This window comes from Onychomys torridus, chromosome 6, assembly GCF_903995425.1.
Source record: "Onychomys torridus chromosome 6, mOncTor1.1, whole genome shotgun sequence".
Lineage (NCBI taxonomy): Eukaryota > Metazoa > Chordata > Mammalia > Rodentia > Cricetidae > Onychomys > Onychomys torridus.
This window is the reverse complement of record NC_050448.1, coordinates 53,564,640-53,581,150: the sequence shown is the minus strand read 5'-3', so window position 1 is coordinate 53,581,150 and position 16,511 is coordinate 53,564,640. Positions and strand designations below refer to the sequence as shown.

The window sequence follows — 16,511 nt, the reverse complement described above, 5'->3', positions numbered from 1 at the left end:
GCTACACCCACCATCGGGGAGTTACTCACTTGAGAAAACAATGTGAAAATACAGTTGTTTTGCTTTGGGGGGGAGTAGAGGCAACCATCAAAGAAACAGACATTTCTCTCAGGTCATTATCACGTTACTTTACGACCACTGTCTCTGATTTTCGGGTGCACTTGCCCGTCCTCTGTCCTACATTCCTATTTTCCTGTCCTGTTGGTGATGGCTGTTGCATTCTGTTGCTCTCAGGGGAGCTTCTTCAGTTCACCTCACTGAGTTATAATCACATCACTCAAATGAAGAGGAAGAGCAGTCCTGTATCCCAGACGACACCACAATTAAATGGCAATGTGTAGGGAAGTGGCATGTGCAAGAGTACACCGTATCTAAGTTTGAAAACATAATAAATAACAGCAGAACTTTGTGGGGTTTGGATTTAGTGATGGCACTTTGCAGTTCCTGAGTGCAAGTGAAATACCTCAGATGATGCTGCATAAACGTAGCGAGATAAACACATTAGTAAAACACACAGTCAGCTCTCCCTCAGACTTCTATTTGTGGAGTGTAATTAAGAATTCTATAATTAGCATGGCAAGTTTATTGTTACTCATTTTTACTGCAAGATACAGACATATGAATTTTAATCACATTTTTGATGCATACAGCTGGAGATGATGAAATATGTATGCATATGCTCATATCTGTAACATTTCAATATGATTTGACAAATTAGTCCCTTTTCTGTTTGCTTCAAAATGTACTGAGTATGTGGGTTGTCTTAGTTTGCTTTCTTTACTATGATAAACACTGTGGCCAAAAGCACCTTGGGTGTTATTTGGCTTACTTGTCATAATCACAGTTGTCCATTGAGGGAACTCGGGATGGGAACCCAGGACTGGAACCTACAGGCAAGCAGTGGAGCAGACACTATGAGGAAATGCGACTTACTGTCTTGCTTCCCACAGCTTCTTCAGTTTACTTTCTCTCACTCTTTTTAAATATCCACTTTCACACACACACACACACACACACACACCCACACACACACACACACAGAGTTAAGAACTCATACAGGCTTACACACATACATACTGTCACTAGGTACCTTTTATATACAGCTTATTCTTAGAGCTGAACAAAGCTGTTTAAAAGTGATATGTTTTCATGGCAATGGCTGCTCTGTTTTCTACATACCAACAATCATATATCATTTCTATGTATTTAGAAATAGGGGAACAATAAAAATATTAAGATATAATAATTTTTAGAGCTTGTATGTTCTTCTCAAGTTTAATTCATTCAGTTATATCTTTTCTTTTAAAATAGATTAAATTGCATAAATAAGTATATCAATGTTTTCACATGTAAATTTAACTGAAAAAATTCTCATAAATGTTCACACTGATGCACGAATCTGTGGTCTTTTATTTTGCAGAAAACCAATGATATATATTTAAGCATTTTATCCATTAATTCTCTACCAAAGATTACCACAACAGTGTCCCATAGTACCAGGGAAGGCATGGATAAAGATTCTGACCTCAAGACATGCATTTTAAAGCAAAGAAGCAGCACAAAGTTAATATTTACTAGATATGTGACATCATAAGTTAAACTTGTTTATTTTGAAGTTTAAAAAAGTTGAAAATGAAAAAGGTTTTTCCAAGAAACACTTCTCTTTTTATGTTACAGAACCTAAATTTTAGTGATTTTTGATTACATGAAAATATCCAATAATTTCTATTCAAGCTGAATTTTCCCAACATATGTATACGTGAACATGAATCTTTGTAGAGATTTATGGAAAGTAATACATTGTTTTCACTTTAAAACACTCTACGATATATATGAAAATAATAGAAATTAACTGACTGACTCAGTCTTAACTCTTGGTATATAAGTCATTACTAATACTCAGAAGAAACCTTAACATTATGGTTTTAATTTTATTAATAATAAAAATAAATGAATAATTTTATTTTTTAGTGATGTGCACATGTGTGTGATCTTGTCATTTTATGCACATGTGTGTGCAACTGGCATAGAATCCAGAAGAGGATGCTTGATCTCCAGGAGCTGGAGTGGATATGAGATGCCAGATAAACTATGCACCAAACTCAGGTTCTTTGCAACAAACATATGTGCTCTTAACCATTAATCTCTCTCCCCAGCTTCTATCTACTGCAGTATGTTTTATAATCAGAATACATCTATTCATCAACAAGACAGTATTTTATTCACCAAACTATAATTTTTCAGTTGCTGATATTTCCCATTTTTAAAGCCTCATTGTTTTACAAATGAAAATTATTGAAAGCACATTGGTAAATAAGTGTCTCTGAATGAGTAGTAAACTCCCATTTAATCTCTTAGTTCACAGATCGACTACATGGGATTTGAATAGACTAACAACTTGGCCATACCTTATGTCGTAATCTCATAAGAGGTTGGTAGGATTTAATGCCATATCCTGATTCTTTTGTTGGCCTTCCTTCAGACTCCAGGAAGATGAATCCAAGAATAAAAACAGTTATCCAGGTCTTAAACATCCTTATTGATTTTCACCTGTCAAAATTAGAATTTTAAAAATCAAAGAATATACTTCATATGATAAAGAAATATATCAAAAATTTCAGTATCATTAAGAAATCCGTATACATTGAACAGAGCTATCTGGTGTGTGAATATGTAATAGGTAGACACCCCCCAATGAACACTACCCTCTGATCATAACAAAACACTGGTACTTTTTAAAATCAATCTCATAAAATACAAAATTTAAAAAGTAGGCCTTGATAAAATATCTTTTTGGGAATATTCAATAAAAGGTTGACTAAAAAAGGTAAATAAACTATGACTACTATTATAAATATTTCTACAAAATATGATTGTAAATATACTTATAAGCTTTAAATACTCCTTAAGAATAAATCTTTTCTATGCTATACAATTTCAGTTCTCTGTTAAGGACTTGCTAGAAGTTCATAAGATACTAGTCTATGGCACAAACTCAATATACTTCAGCAGAACTTAAGCAGATGAGGCCTACTGAGTTACTAATATTTGTTTTAATATTATTTAAAATGTAACATCTTAGAATATTTGTGTACAGAGGATGTTTGTTTCCATCCTTTTATATTTATATTATTCTGTACTTTGGATGGAGCAGAGAAGATACAAAATGGCATAAAGTCACAGAAACATCAACACCTTTCAAACATACAATAAGCTTATGTTTTGAGTAAAACTGCATTTCGTTTTGCCACTTTTACCAGACCACTTCATTCCTTATTAACATATAAAAGGGTTTTCTCTTTATATTTAAACCAATGGTATGAATAACTTCTTGAGAACTGAAATCAATTATTTAAACCCTAGCTATAGTGTATTTTTCTCAGCAATTTTCTTCCATCTGTAAACTGAATAACTCTTACTTTAAAATATATTATCTTCCCAAATTCCTCAAGTATTTGAAGAAAGAAATTGAGAGGATATCAGAAGATGAAAAGATCTCCTGGATCTCAAGGATCAGTGGCCATCTTACCATAAGCAGTCAAAAGGTTGAATGCACTATCCATCAAAATTCCAACACCATTCTTTACAGACCCTGAAAGAACAGTCCTCAACTTCATGTGAATAAAGAAAAGAACTCAAGCTACCCAAAACAATCCTATACAATAAAAGAACTTCCAGAGGTATCACCACCGTTTATCTCAAGCTTTAGTAATAAAAACTGTATGGTATTGGCATAAAAAGAGACAGGTGGATCAATGGAATAGAATTGAAGACCCAGATGTAAATTCACACACCCAAAGACACCTGGTTTTTGACAAAGAAGCCAAAAGATATACAACAGAAAAAAGAAATCATCTTCAAGAAATAATGCTGGTATAACAAGATGCCAGCATGTAGAAGAATGGAAATAAATCCATACTCCATATATGTCATCCTGCTCAAAACTCATCAAAGTGGATCAAAGACTTCAACCTAAATCCAACAAATTCACAATCAATCTACCTCAAGACACAACTATACCACTCTAGGGCATATACCCAAAGGATGTACAATCATACCACAAGGATAATTGTTCAATTATGTTCATAGTAGATTTATTTGTAATATCCAGAACCTAGAAACAACATAGATATCCCTCAACTGAAGTATGGTGCATTTACACAATGGAGTATTATTTAGCTGGTAAAAGCAACGACATCATGAAATTTGAAGGGAAATGAATGTAACTAGAAAAAAAAATCTTCCCAAGTGAAGTAACCCAGACCTAGAAAGACAAACATGATTGGTGATTATCCTCATTGTCATCAGAGAGCATTCATCCAGTAACTGATTGAAACAGATGCACAGACTCATAGCGAAATATTAGGCTCAGCTCTAGAAATCCTGAACAGGGGGAAGGAGGATTGTACAAGACAGAGTAGTCAGGGACATCACAAGAAAATCCACAGACAAATAGCCTGGGCTCATGGAGACTCACAGAGTCTGAGCCAATAACAAGGTGTCATCCTACATGGGACCAACCTAGGCCCTCTGATATATGTGATAGTTGTGTGACTTGGTGTACTTGTGGGACTGCTAGAAGTGGGAGCAGGGAATGTCTCTAATGCTGGTTTTGGGAACCCTGTTCCTCATGCTGGGGCTTTGGTACAGAGAGGGGCTCTTAGTCTTACATCAACTTGATGGGCCATGCTTTGTTGATACTCATGAGAGGCCTACCCTTCTCTAAACAGATACAGAGGAGGAGTGGATTGAGGGGGTGGGCAGAGGTGAGGTAAGGTAAAGGAATGTAAGGTAAGGAAGGAAGGGAACCTGCAATATGTAAAATAAATAAATAAATAAATAAATAAATAAATAAATAAATAATAAATTTAATTTTTAAAAGATATATAAACATAATTTTAGCCATTTTCTTTTTCTGCCACTTAACTCATGATTTCCTGCTCATTTCTTCATCAAGATAACTTTTAACTACCTCATGCACAACCAGTACCATCCATGTTAAAAAAGAACATTAAATATGCATAACACAGAGTTTACAAAGCATCTACACCAATGCTCCTATAAAGAGACCCCTTAACTATGCTCCCAGAGGAACCCTAATAAACTCATCAGTTAGCCATGCTAGGCTTGTGTAGAATGTTTTTGGTGTATCATTGGTACCCTGTTTGGGACGAATAGGTACATATTCATGTCTCTAAAGGACAAGTCACACAACACCCTGTAATCCTTCTCCCAAGTTATTACTTATTGTTATATGTCAATTCTCTTCAATTGAAAGAATTTGCTTGTAATTATATGTCACTATTATGATCCTTGAAAAACACTAATCATTTCCAGTAGATCATGTGTCTGTCTTCCCCAACTTTCACACACACACACACACACACACACACACACACACACACACACACAATCAGTTAATGTTTTATATCTTTTCACAGTTTTAGTGTCGTAACACCTGGGATCTAATAAATACTCAACAAACTAATAGAAAATAACCATCTTCTTGCATTCTGGGGATAAGGAATCTTTGATGTTAGACAATTTGAGTGCAACTCCTCTTTGCACTGCTGTTCCAAGTCACGTGAGAACCGGAGAAAACTATAGATTTGCTTTTACATTTATCTCTCTTCTCTAATTTTGATGCACACCCTAATGAATATTCTTCCATACAGAAACCAATTTAAACCAATGTTAAATATACATCTTATGAACAATTTTAAACTCTTCATTTTGATGTACAGTTTATTCGTTCTCTCAGGGTAAATATTTCTTTATGAGACACTGGATGGATTATTCTAAGTGTAAGAGAGAACAGATGATTAAAAAGAGTTCAGGTCAGGTATAGAGATAGATTCTGCAGTACTTATGCTGTCTATGTACAAAGAGGGTGAAGGGCATGAGTGCAAAAGCCTTGTCCCATAATGAGTACACTTGGTGAGGGTGGGCACTGCCTAAAGGAGGTCAACAAGGTCACCCTCCTTAATCCTCTCTCAGTCTTCCCAATGGCATTTCTTTACTGTGTGTGTGTGTGTGTGTGTGGGTGTGTGTGTGTACACAGAGAAAGAGACACAAATGCACATGACTAAAATTTAATTCATTTTAATACATTGCCCCACACATTTATATTTGGTATTTAAAATTCTACACACATATGATTAAAATAATGTTATCCTCTAATCTTCGTGTCAAAGGCAGGAAATAAAAAATGTTTCTTTAAATTCCACTGAAAGCTTGTTATCATTAAGTCAGAATGCACTTCTTGAGTCAAGCACATTCATGTGCAAAAACGTTTCAGACAATCACAGTTCACATTATGATAGTGGTCACATAAGGTAGTAATGTAACTGAAAGACCACTATATCCAGCTCTGTCTTAGCGGTCTCGCTATAAGACAAAACATTGTTCCCCTTCTTGTGATAATACTCACATATGCATATATATTATTGTGCTGTCAATCATAGCAATGAATTGCACAGTTGATCTGAGCATCCCAGTTGATAATGCTCATAAATTACTGTATTTCTGGTATAAACCTAATATACATACTTTTACCATTATTTTAGAAAATTTTAATACATCTGTACAGTGTACTTGTATTTTAAGCATATCACTTTTTCACCTAAAATTGTTCATGCAACAAATATAGTTTGATTATTATTTTCCCTCCCTCAACTCTTCTTCCTAGATTTTTCTCAGTCACCCAACTTCATGTTCTTTCTTTCTCTTAAAAAAAATCAAAATCAAAACAACAACAAAAAATCCTCAAAATGCCATCCATTTTGTGATGACCAACCTCTGCATATCGTGAAGACTGCAATGTGGTTCAAAAAGTAATTATATAGAGATGTATAAAGTGTCACAATCTACTCAGGTGACCTTATGGTTGAAGAAAGACCCATAAAAATGACACTAAGTGAAGAAGACGTGTGCAATGTTTATTAAATCTACAATAGCATCCAGGAATGCCCAAGGTCCTTGTATTTGCTAATTTATTCACTCAGACAACTTCTACTTCTCCAAAGTCAGTTCATAGTGAGCTCCACATAAAACTGGAGTGCTTTTCAACCTGTTGTGTGTTTTTTAACTGGACTTTCCAACATTAAGATATGTTCAAATATCTAAATATTTACCATTGTGTTATAATTGCCTATGGCATTCAGTATTGTAACCTGCTATGTAGATTTGCAGCTTGTGAGAAAAAGGGAACAGCCTACAACATAGCTGTGTATACTTGTTATTTATACATTCCAGGACAAGGAATGCTCTAAGATGTTATCTCAAATAAAACATGATCTAATGATGTATAACCCTCATCATTAATTGGCATATGACTATGAAACCTACTTTTCCTATCTAGTCTATATACCTTTCATAAAATTTGTCATGATTATTTTTATTGATAGTCCTATGAATTTCAAGTCAAAAAATCTTAATAATAAAGAGCTTTGAAAAAATTAAATATATATATTTTTATCTCAGCAAAAGCTACTTGGCTAGAATTCTTTCACTCAGCATCATGGACAGATTTAATATTAAAAGTCAAATTACTTCTTCCTTGGTAGAACTACAATTTTGATTAACAAATAAACACTTCATCTTATCAGCATAGACTAAAACATTAGAAGATAAAATAAAGCTTATTTCTATGTTCATCTTTTGTGTGTAGGTATGTTTAATATTTGCCATGGGTACATCACTAAAAAATGATTGAATATAATAGTAGCTATAATCAGCCAAGTAAATAGATTACTCCTCTGTGCTGGTCAATCTGCATCCTCTGTGCTGGTCAATCTGCGTCGTCAACTTGGTTGGACAAATCTCTGGGCCAGTCCATGAATGAGGGTGTTACCAGAACTGTTTGAGTGAGGAGGGAAGGCACACTGTGAACCTTGTCAGCACTGCACCAGGGGGTAGGGGTCTAGACTAAATGAAAAGGAGAAAGTGAACTGAGCATCATGCTCACTTCTCACTGCTTCCTGACTGCATGTGATCAGGTGCCTCATGCTTCTGCTACCTCAGTCAGAGCTGCACTAGCCAGGCCCTCCTCATCGTGATGAATTGTAGCATTAATGAGTAAGCCAAAATAAACCTTTCTTGTTGTTTTGAGATGGTATTTTGTGACAACAATGAGATAAGTGACTAGGAGAGAAGGGGGGAGGGAGGAAAGAAGGAAGGAAAGAAGGAAGGAAGGAAGGAAGGAAGGAAGGAAGGAAGGAAGGAAGGAAGGAAGGAAGAGAGAGAGAGAAACAGAAAAGAAAAAAAGGAAATGAAACCAAGAAATAAAGTCATTGGAATGCAGAAGAGGTTAGAGCAGAAAGCTCATAGGCAACTGTAAACAGACCTTAATAGAAATTATCACAGTAAAAAATTTTCTCATGTTTCAGAAAGGAACAAGGACATTGTCGGGAACATGGATTCGGGCCATTTCTGTTACATTTCGGCAAGAATCAGGGTGCATTCGGCTTCTGCTCTTAAGATTTCCATGGTTTCAAACACAATGTGATCAGCTGCCCTGTGTTCCTTATGCTGTATCAGCAGCTGTGAGACTGCCATGCCTCCATTATGGTATATCCACAGCTGTTGTGATGGCCACACCTTTCCTGCAGTGATGGACTGCGCCCTCCAACCACGAGCTGTAGTAATCTCCATTGTCCTCAGGTTGCTCCCATTAGGTGTTTGTCACAACAAGCAGAAGAATAATTGGTGCATCTCCTTAATGGGAGCTCAAAAAGCAATTAGGATAACTTCATTGCTCTTTGGGGTACTATCGTATCTTCCAAAGTTAATTCATCCCCACAAGGGGTACTAGGAACTGTATATGAGCAGAAATCAGGACCATACTTGAACTTTTTTACTTTAATAATTTCTGACAACCTGTTAAATTTAACAGTTAATTGGCACTCATTTGACAGCACATTGGGACCATTGAGAAGCATATGAGGAAAATACCAGCCAGAACATATGATAGAGTGATAGCCCTGTGGCATTTTGGAACCCTTCATTTATGCAGAACATAAAAACACCTCATTATTAACTGACAGAAAAGTGAATGTGTATCTAAAATGATCTGCCTAATTAAATTAAAAAAATTATATTTTGCAGTGGTGAGGAACCCTGATATCCCAAGCATTCAGAAGGCAGAGGCTAGAGGATTACCAAAATTAGAGGTAAGGATAGTCAACACAGGGACTTAGTCCAGCCAGAGCTACACAGTAAGTTCCTGTCTTAGTAAAAAGCAGACACATACAGCCTCCATGGCAAGACCCCTTGAGAACATCTGTCTCTGTGTCTGGCTGTGACCCAGGACCTAACCCAAGTGGTACACAGAACTAGCAGTGATAAGAAACCTGTATCTCACTCTGCCACCTGTTCTGAGACAAAACATTGAAAGCTAAACAAATAGCAGCTGCTAGTAGACCACTGAACACTACTCAGATGCCCACTGTGTGGCATTGCTAAAGAAGCTATGAATATTCCTAGTTGATAGTAACAGTCCTCAGTCCCACTCTTCCAGCTGCCCCTAGGAACTTGCTCAAGCATCCATGCATGCAGCCAGTAGGACCCTAGTGACACCTTCCTCCCCATACAGTCACAGAATTGGAATCCCCTCAGCCTCCACACAAATCAACATATAGTGATCAAAATAACAAGTTTCAAACACATCTTCCTTGATCAAAAACCAATCAAGATAGGGTGACAGCAAAATAGAACAAAAATCCCACTTAAGAAACATAGACTATAAATTAATACCAGAAAACACAGCCAATAACAAACCCATAGTTGCCCAGGTCCCATCACAAAAATCTAAGTAAAGTAAAAAATGTAGACAATGTTTTCTCCTCAATGTCATCAATCTTACACTACAGTTCTGAAAGGAAATCACCTTATATGAATCTCAAAATGCACAATTGGAAGGAGCAACTATAGAGACATGCAAAGAGTCTGAGGAATCCAAAGAAGATACCAACAAACATCTGAATAAACTTAGAAAGAACAAACACTGGACTGAAGCCCAGACACAAACACAAATGGCTAACCAAAATCATGAAGATAATTTAGGACACGAAAAGTAAATTCAACAAAGAGAAACACTGAAAAATACAAATGAGCTTGTATGTGAAAATTATAGTATATCAAATTAAAAACTGTGTTTAAATTCTGCTCAACACATTAGCTCATGTAAATGACAGAATAGCAAGGTATGAAAACAGAGTAGAGGAATTAGTTCTTTCATAGAAAATGGTAGACTTTTTCAAAAGAAACCTTATGAACTTAATGTTCAGGAACTTTGGAAAGCCATGAAAAGTCCAGATCCATGTGTTAGAGAATAATTCTAAGTCAACAACACAGAATAAATATATTTCTGAGAAAACAAGGTGTAGCCTTTATCAGAGAAGTTTCTCATGATAGCAGATAGTAGTTAATTCAAAAAACCATAATTTGCCAAAATTCTGAGAATAAGTGTGATGGCATGCTCTGTCCAAACTGGGAAGCTGCAATATCCCTGATCTAAGTCTTAGAGAACATTACGGAAGAGTGGTTAGAAAGAATGTTAAGACACAGAAAATAGGAAGAAGAGCTATGAAATGCCATCATCTTGGAATGACATAGGCATTTCAAAAGTGAACTCAATGCAACTATGCTCAATGAACCTAGAAAAAGACAGGTAGGAAGATTATAAAGTGAAGGATGGGAAGACATGCAACACAAAGGTGTCTTTGAGACGTAACATAGCCATAGCACTCATGAACTCACTGTAGCCATTGTTATCTGTGTAGGACAAAAATGTTTTGGCCTATCAATTCATGGAAGAGTTGATTATAGATGTCACTCATTTCAGTGGTATAGCCACAGATAGACTGTCTCTCTTCCACTGAATAATTTCCCACCCATGCTCTGGGAAGTAACTCTAATTAAACTCACTGGGTTATACACAAAAAGATAATGACATAAAAGTAGGAAATGGACTTGTTGAAAAGAATGATGTCAAAAGGAGGAGTAGAGTGAAGAGGTATTGTCTTAGTTAGGGTTTCTATTGCTGTCATGATAAACCATGACCAAAGCAACTCGAAGAGGAAAGGGTTTATTTGATTGCCACATCCTAATCCATTGAGGGAAGTGAAAATAGGAACTCAAACAGGGTAGGTACCTGGAGACAGGAGCTAATGTACAGGCCCAGAGAGGAATGTTGTTTATTGGCTTGCTCCCCATGGCTTAATCAGCCTGCTTTCTTATAGAATCAAGGACCAGCAGCCTAGAAATAGCACCATCCACAGTGAACTGGGCCCTCTCCCATCCATTGATAATTAAGGAAATGCCCTACAGCTGGTTCCTATGCAGGTATTGTCTCAATCAGGGTCCAATGTATCAGATGACTCTAGCACTTGTCAAATTGACATAAAAATAGGAAGAACAAAATGTAGGAGAAATGTTTCATTTTCAGTATATTTCTCAGAAAACCATGGGTTTTTTGTTTTGTTTCGTTTTTTTATGGTGGTAATATCTAGGTCAATTACATTGCTTCAAAATTCAAATTTGTGCGATTTGGATTGGAACTTCTAAAGAATAGAAAAAACAATATAGAATTTAAGACACTGAGGGAATTGTTGTACAGTATCTATGGTTGGAAAAATGCTGTTAAATGATAGAAAACTGTTGATCTCATCAAATGTGGCAGACCGGGAAAGTGGTTTTCAGGCTTCACCTATGGTGACTTCAGCTGCTTCTCACTCCATCACAGCACCTCTTAACACTGTCTTGGGAAAATAGTAGAGTTTCAAGGAGCTAACTTCAGAGCCTCTAAGCAGCCTTGCTGACCTCTACTGACCTTTTCTCTTTTCTACAGCTCCTTTATGTGACATTTCACTGTACTTGCTTGTTCCAGACAGGTTCTCATTCCCATCCAGGTCAAAATGAAAGTAGACTGTTAGTATTGGCAGTGTACCCAGTTTCTTCATCTTAGGCCAAATCATTGCTCTATTCTGAAGCAGGAGGGAAGCCTACTTGATCTTTAAGACCCTTTACCTTACTGATTTCTAGAATTCTGTGAAAAAGGAATTGACCCCTTTGGGTCTCTGTGTGTAACGTAAGTAGACACATTAGTCTAATCATCTATGCTGCTCATGACTTCTGAGTAGATTCAGTCATAGACATATGGAAGCACATATCTGAGAGAACTTGTTATAATCCCTTTTTATAATCTCTATCCCAAGGTGCCTTATAATCTCTAGCCCAAAGTACAAAAAGGAGTATCAACCAGGTTTTAGGATACAGAAAACAGGAGTTCATGGAGCATATATTGGAAAGAGATAATAATGTTCTTGGTATTTATAGCTCATCTAATTCAGATATAAGATGGGCACAAATGTGTCTGAAGAAGAAAGAAAATCCAAAGGTAAATTTTCAGATATGTCCAATCCAAATAGGTTAAATGGTTCTAGAAGTTTGGGCTGGTGAGATGGCTCAGTGGTTAACAGCACTGACTGATCTTCCAGAGGTCCTGAGTTTAATTCCAGCAACCACATGGTGGCTCACAGCCATGTATAATGGGATTTGATACCCTCTTCTGACATGCAAGTGTATTTGTAGATAGAGCACCACATACATTAAATAAATAAATCTTAAAAACAAAATTTAGGCCAGGCAGTGGTGGCGAATGCCTTTAATCCCAGCACTTGGGAGGCAGAGGCAGGCAGATCTCTGTTTGAGGCAAGCCTGGTCTACAGAGTGAGATCCAGGAAAGACACAAAAAAAAATCAAAAAAACAAAAAAAGTTAAAGAAATTTAGGATAGTAAAATAGATATTTTAGAAAAATAATGAGTGAAAATTGTATTGCAATAGAATAACTGAAAATCATAATTCCTGTCAATGTTTGATACTCTATGTATTAATTGATATATTCTCATCTGTATTTAAATGAAAAATTAACTCTGAGTCAGGGTTTTTTATTCATTTCTGTGAATTAGAGCAGAAGTTAACACAGGGTATACATTCAACAAATGCATTTGAATAAATAAATGAATGGTGATTAGTAATTAATTTGAAATCCATTAAGAGACTTAATATTCTTCAGTTCACTGAAAACACTTGTTTATGCTGACTGTGAAGCCAGCCAAGAATTGAGTTACTGCACTCTTAAGTTTTTCTTCTATGTAGTGCACAAAGCATGGTTTTCTGTAGCAGGTTCCTTTGAAGGCCTCCCGACCCAGGGCAAGCAAGTTTTCTTCCATTGGCACATTTGAAATGAGAAAGAACCAGAGAAACATTCCTGGCATACATTAGGCAAGCTGTTTTTGCGTTCTCATCCTTCTGCTCACTTTCTGTTCTTGTTGATGGACTGAACACTATGTGGTACTATAAGTTAGTACCTGTCTAAAAAGTGCTTGAACAGTCTACAAAGAATCCAGTCTTATAAAGTGAAATAGATTCACCCTTTAGGCAGCATCTTACCTGCTTCAGACATTCATACTACCCCAAATCATCAAAAGAATAAGCAACTTAGAAAACTAAGAATCTCTGCCTTCCTTGTGATAATCAAGAAGTATCAGCAAAAGAGGAAAATAGAACATACCTGTCCTACTAGACATATGTCAATGAGACTGTACAGTATTTACAACTAAAAATAAGTTTTGGATATTTTGATATTTATATCTTAGATATAAGTAACAGATGAAGGAGAGGTTTATAAGTGATAAAATGCCCAAGATAAGGAAGTTAGTTATTACTCAAAGGTGTATGAACCAAGCTACACCCAATCAAGTTTCACTCAGGCTTCTGTTCTATAATTCTACTTTGATTCACATGATAATGCTTCTTAAAAATCTCCTATGCAAAAGAAAACTGTAATTCTCATAAAAGACCACTTTGGAAGGGAGGTGTTCTTTGGTACTAACTGTAGACCTAGGTACAATGCTAGGATGGGACACAGAATGCTAGGATGTCAAAAGGACAAAAGCTTGGGGACTGTGTCCATATATAGTGGTTATTTCCTTTTGAGTCCATGTTGACACAGCATTTCTTAGTACTGACTTCCACCTTATTTGACTTGATATGATTGTCCAGACACTTTTCTTTGAGGTTTTCTGAGCAAAACAAAATATATAAACTCTCCAGTATACCTTTTTATCAGCATGTGAAAGTAGAAAAGAATTTTAAGTTAAGTAAAAAATTCCACTTTATAAAAACAGGAATTTTTACTTCAGTGACACTTTAATCATTAAATTGAACAAAACTGTTCAAATTCTAATTGATTATACCTTTCAATAAACAGTTTCATTAGAAACCCAAAAGAGAAGCTAGATTTAGGTTAAAGTATTCATTGCTGTTTTAAAAACAACTGCATGTTGAATACATAGTCATTTAAGTTTGCACTAAGAAAAAGCATTTTTGCTGAGTTATGTTAATTCATTTACAAAGGTATGTGCATTCTGACTTAAACAAATACAATTGATGAAAATGTCATGTTATGAAAAACATGTTATGTGGTAAATGTTTGTTTTTTCAAAACAGTTAACAAATTTTGTAAGGCCAGAGAAATGGTACAGAGGGAAGAAGCAATTAACTCACAAAACTGGAAGCCCAAGTTTGGTTCCTAGAACACACAGGGACAGGAGAGAATTGACTCCATAGAGCTGTGCTCTGATCTCCACTAGTGCACCAGGGAACATTCACACACACACACACACACACACACACACACACACACACACACACACATGCACCCCACAAACAAACACAAATAAATAAATGATTATAGTTAGATAAGATAGAAGATACATAGATGATAGATAGATAGATAGATAGATAGATAGATAGATAGATAGATAGATAGAAAGGTGTAGAAGTGTAGATTACTTCATAACATTAAAATCAATTGAAATAGTGAATTGGGAAAATTTAATTAAGAGCAACATAGTTCAACACAAACATAACATCAGATAGCAGAAATGGCAAGCAATCCTCATTTCCACATATGAAGGAAATGACAGTTGGTAAGGTGAGTGCATGTATCCATCATACAAGGTGGGTCTAGTGGATCCAGCTATTCTGATTTTGGTATTGCATTGTTCAAATGCACCAATATAACTAACTAGAAATTCACTCTGTAAAGATCCAAAGTAAATCTCAAAATGCCTATTGGGCACTGCTTAAAAGCTACAAAACTCTGTAGTAATACAAGCCATTAAAAGTCATGAGTTTATATCAGCCTTATTTTATAAATTAGATGTCTGAGCTTACTGAATATTTTCCCCACTGATGATTTTAACAAATTGAAATAGCAAAGCAACAACTTCACACAATCAAACTTACCAAGTTTAATTTTGTAATTGTTTCTATTTCATTGATAGACAGAAGATGATGAGAAGGAGGAGGATGGTGATGATAGATAGATGATAGATAAATATATAGATAGATGATAGATAGATAGATAGATAGATAGATAGATAGATAGATAATACATAGAAGATGGATGCAGTTATGGTGAGCTTATATAAATGTTTACACATATAAATATGTATTGATACACAGAAATACACACATGTGCTATCACACAGAAACTTACTGAGTTACACATAACCATATATGGTTCAAATTGTAATCTTAAGCCTCATTGACAACTGTAAAACATAATGAAGATTAGAATTTATCTAAATTAAAAAAGAAAATTTTAAATCTATATAATCTCGCTACACACTGGAGCTTCATATTATACACAGTAATGTCTCAACTTTAGGTAGTTTTATACAAAACAACAGACAATGGCTAATTAACTATTTGTCAGAAGAGGTCCTCAGGCTTTTCTTTGATTTCAACCCTAATTGGATCATTAAAATATAATATATTTAGTCTCAAATGAATTAATTCTGGTGACAAAGCAGTAAACTCTTCGCCTTGAATACCCAAGGCCTGGACGGTACTAAAATTAACTGTGTATGTCTACTTTTAAAATGATTTTCAGTTAACAATCTTAAAAGTATGCTTTATTCAAGTTGTTATGTACCTTATTAAATCAACTATAATTGGTTTTATCTTCACAATAAACAAACTTGGTTATTTTTCAAAGGTGATTTAAATTTGAAATAAAAGGTTTAAGTTCTGTTATATGATTGAATAAAACACATGTCAAAATGTGTCCAAGGCAAGGTGGTACCCATCAGTTGACTGCCAGTAGAACTTGTCCTTGGATAGTGCCTGATTTCCATGTGACAGTGGAAAGGAGAAATTATTCTGATTTTGCAAGAAATATATTTTATGTATTTAAATTTCTAGATTCTAATTTACTTCCACAAAAGTTTGACAATAATCCATTTCTTGTTACTGTAGATAAACTGACAATGCTTCTTTTGAATATGTCCCAATTCAGGACAAATGTCCACACTACTTAGCAAACTGTTGGCAGTAAAAAGAACAGGAGGGCAAAAGTCGAGAGCTGATCCTAAGTAGCTTGTCCAGCACTGACCCGCTGGCCTCACTGCATTGCTGTTTCATCCACTGACACGCTACCCCA

At 35.6% G+C, this 16,511-nt stretch overlaps 1 protein-coding gene across 3 annotated transcripts in view; it reads right to left on the bottom strand.

The window, feature by feature from the left end:
* Fstl5 (follistatin like 5) overlaps nucleotides 1–16,511 on the bottom strand; it is a 572,741-nt gene that overhangs the window by 506,597 nt on the left and 49,633 nt on the right. For all 3 annotated transcript variants that reach the window (XM_036190876.1, XM_036190875.1, XM_036190878.1), the window contains one exon: nucleotides 2,409–2,550. In XM_036190876.1, the coding sequence (XP_036046769.1) occupies nucleotides 2,409–2,534 (126 nt within the window). In that variant the 5' untranslated portion in view covers nucleotides 2,535–2,550. The remainder of the gene's footprint in view (nucleotides 1–2,408; nucleotides 2,551–16,511) is intronic.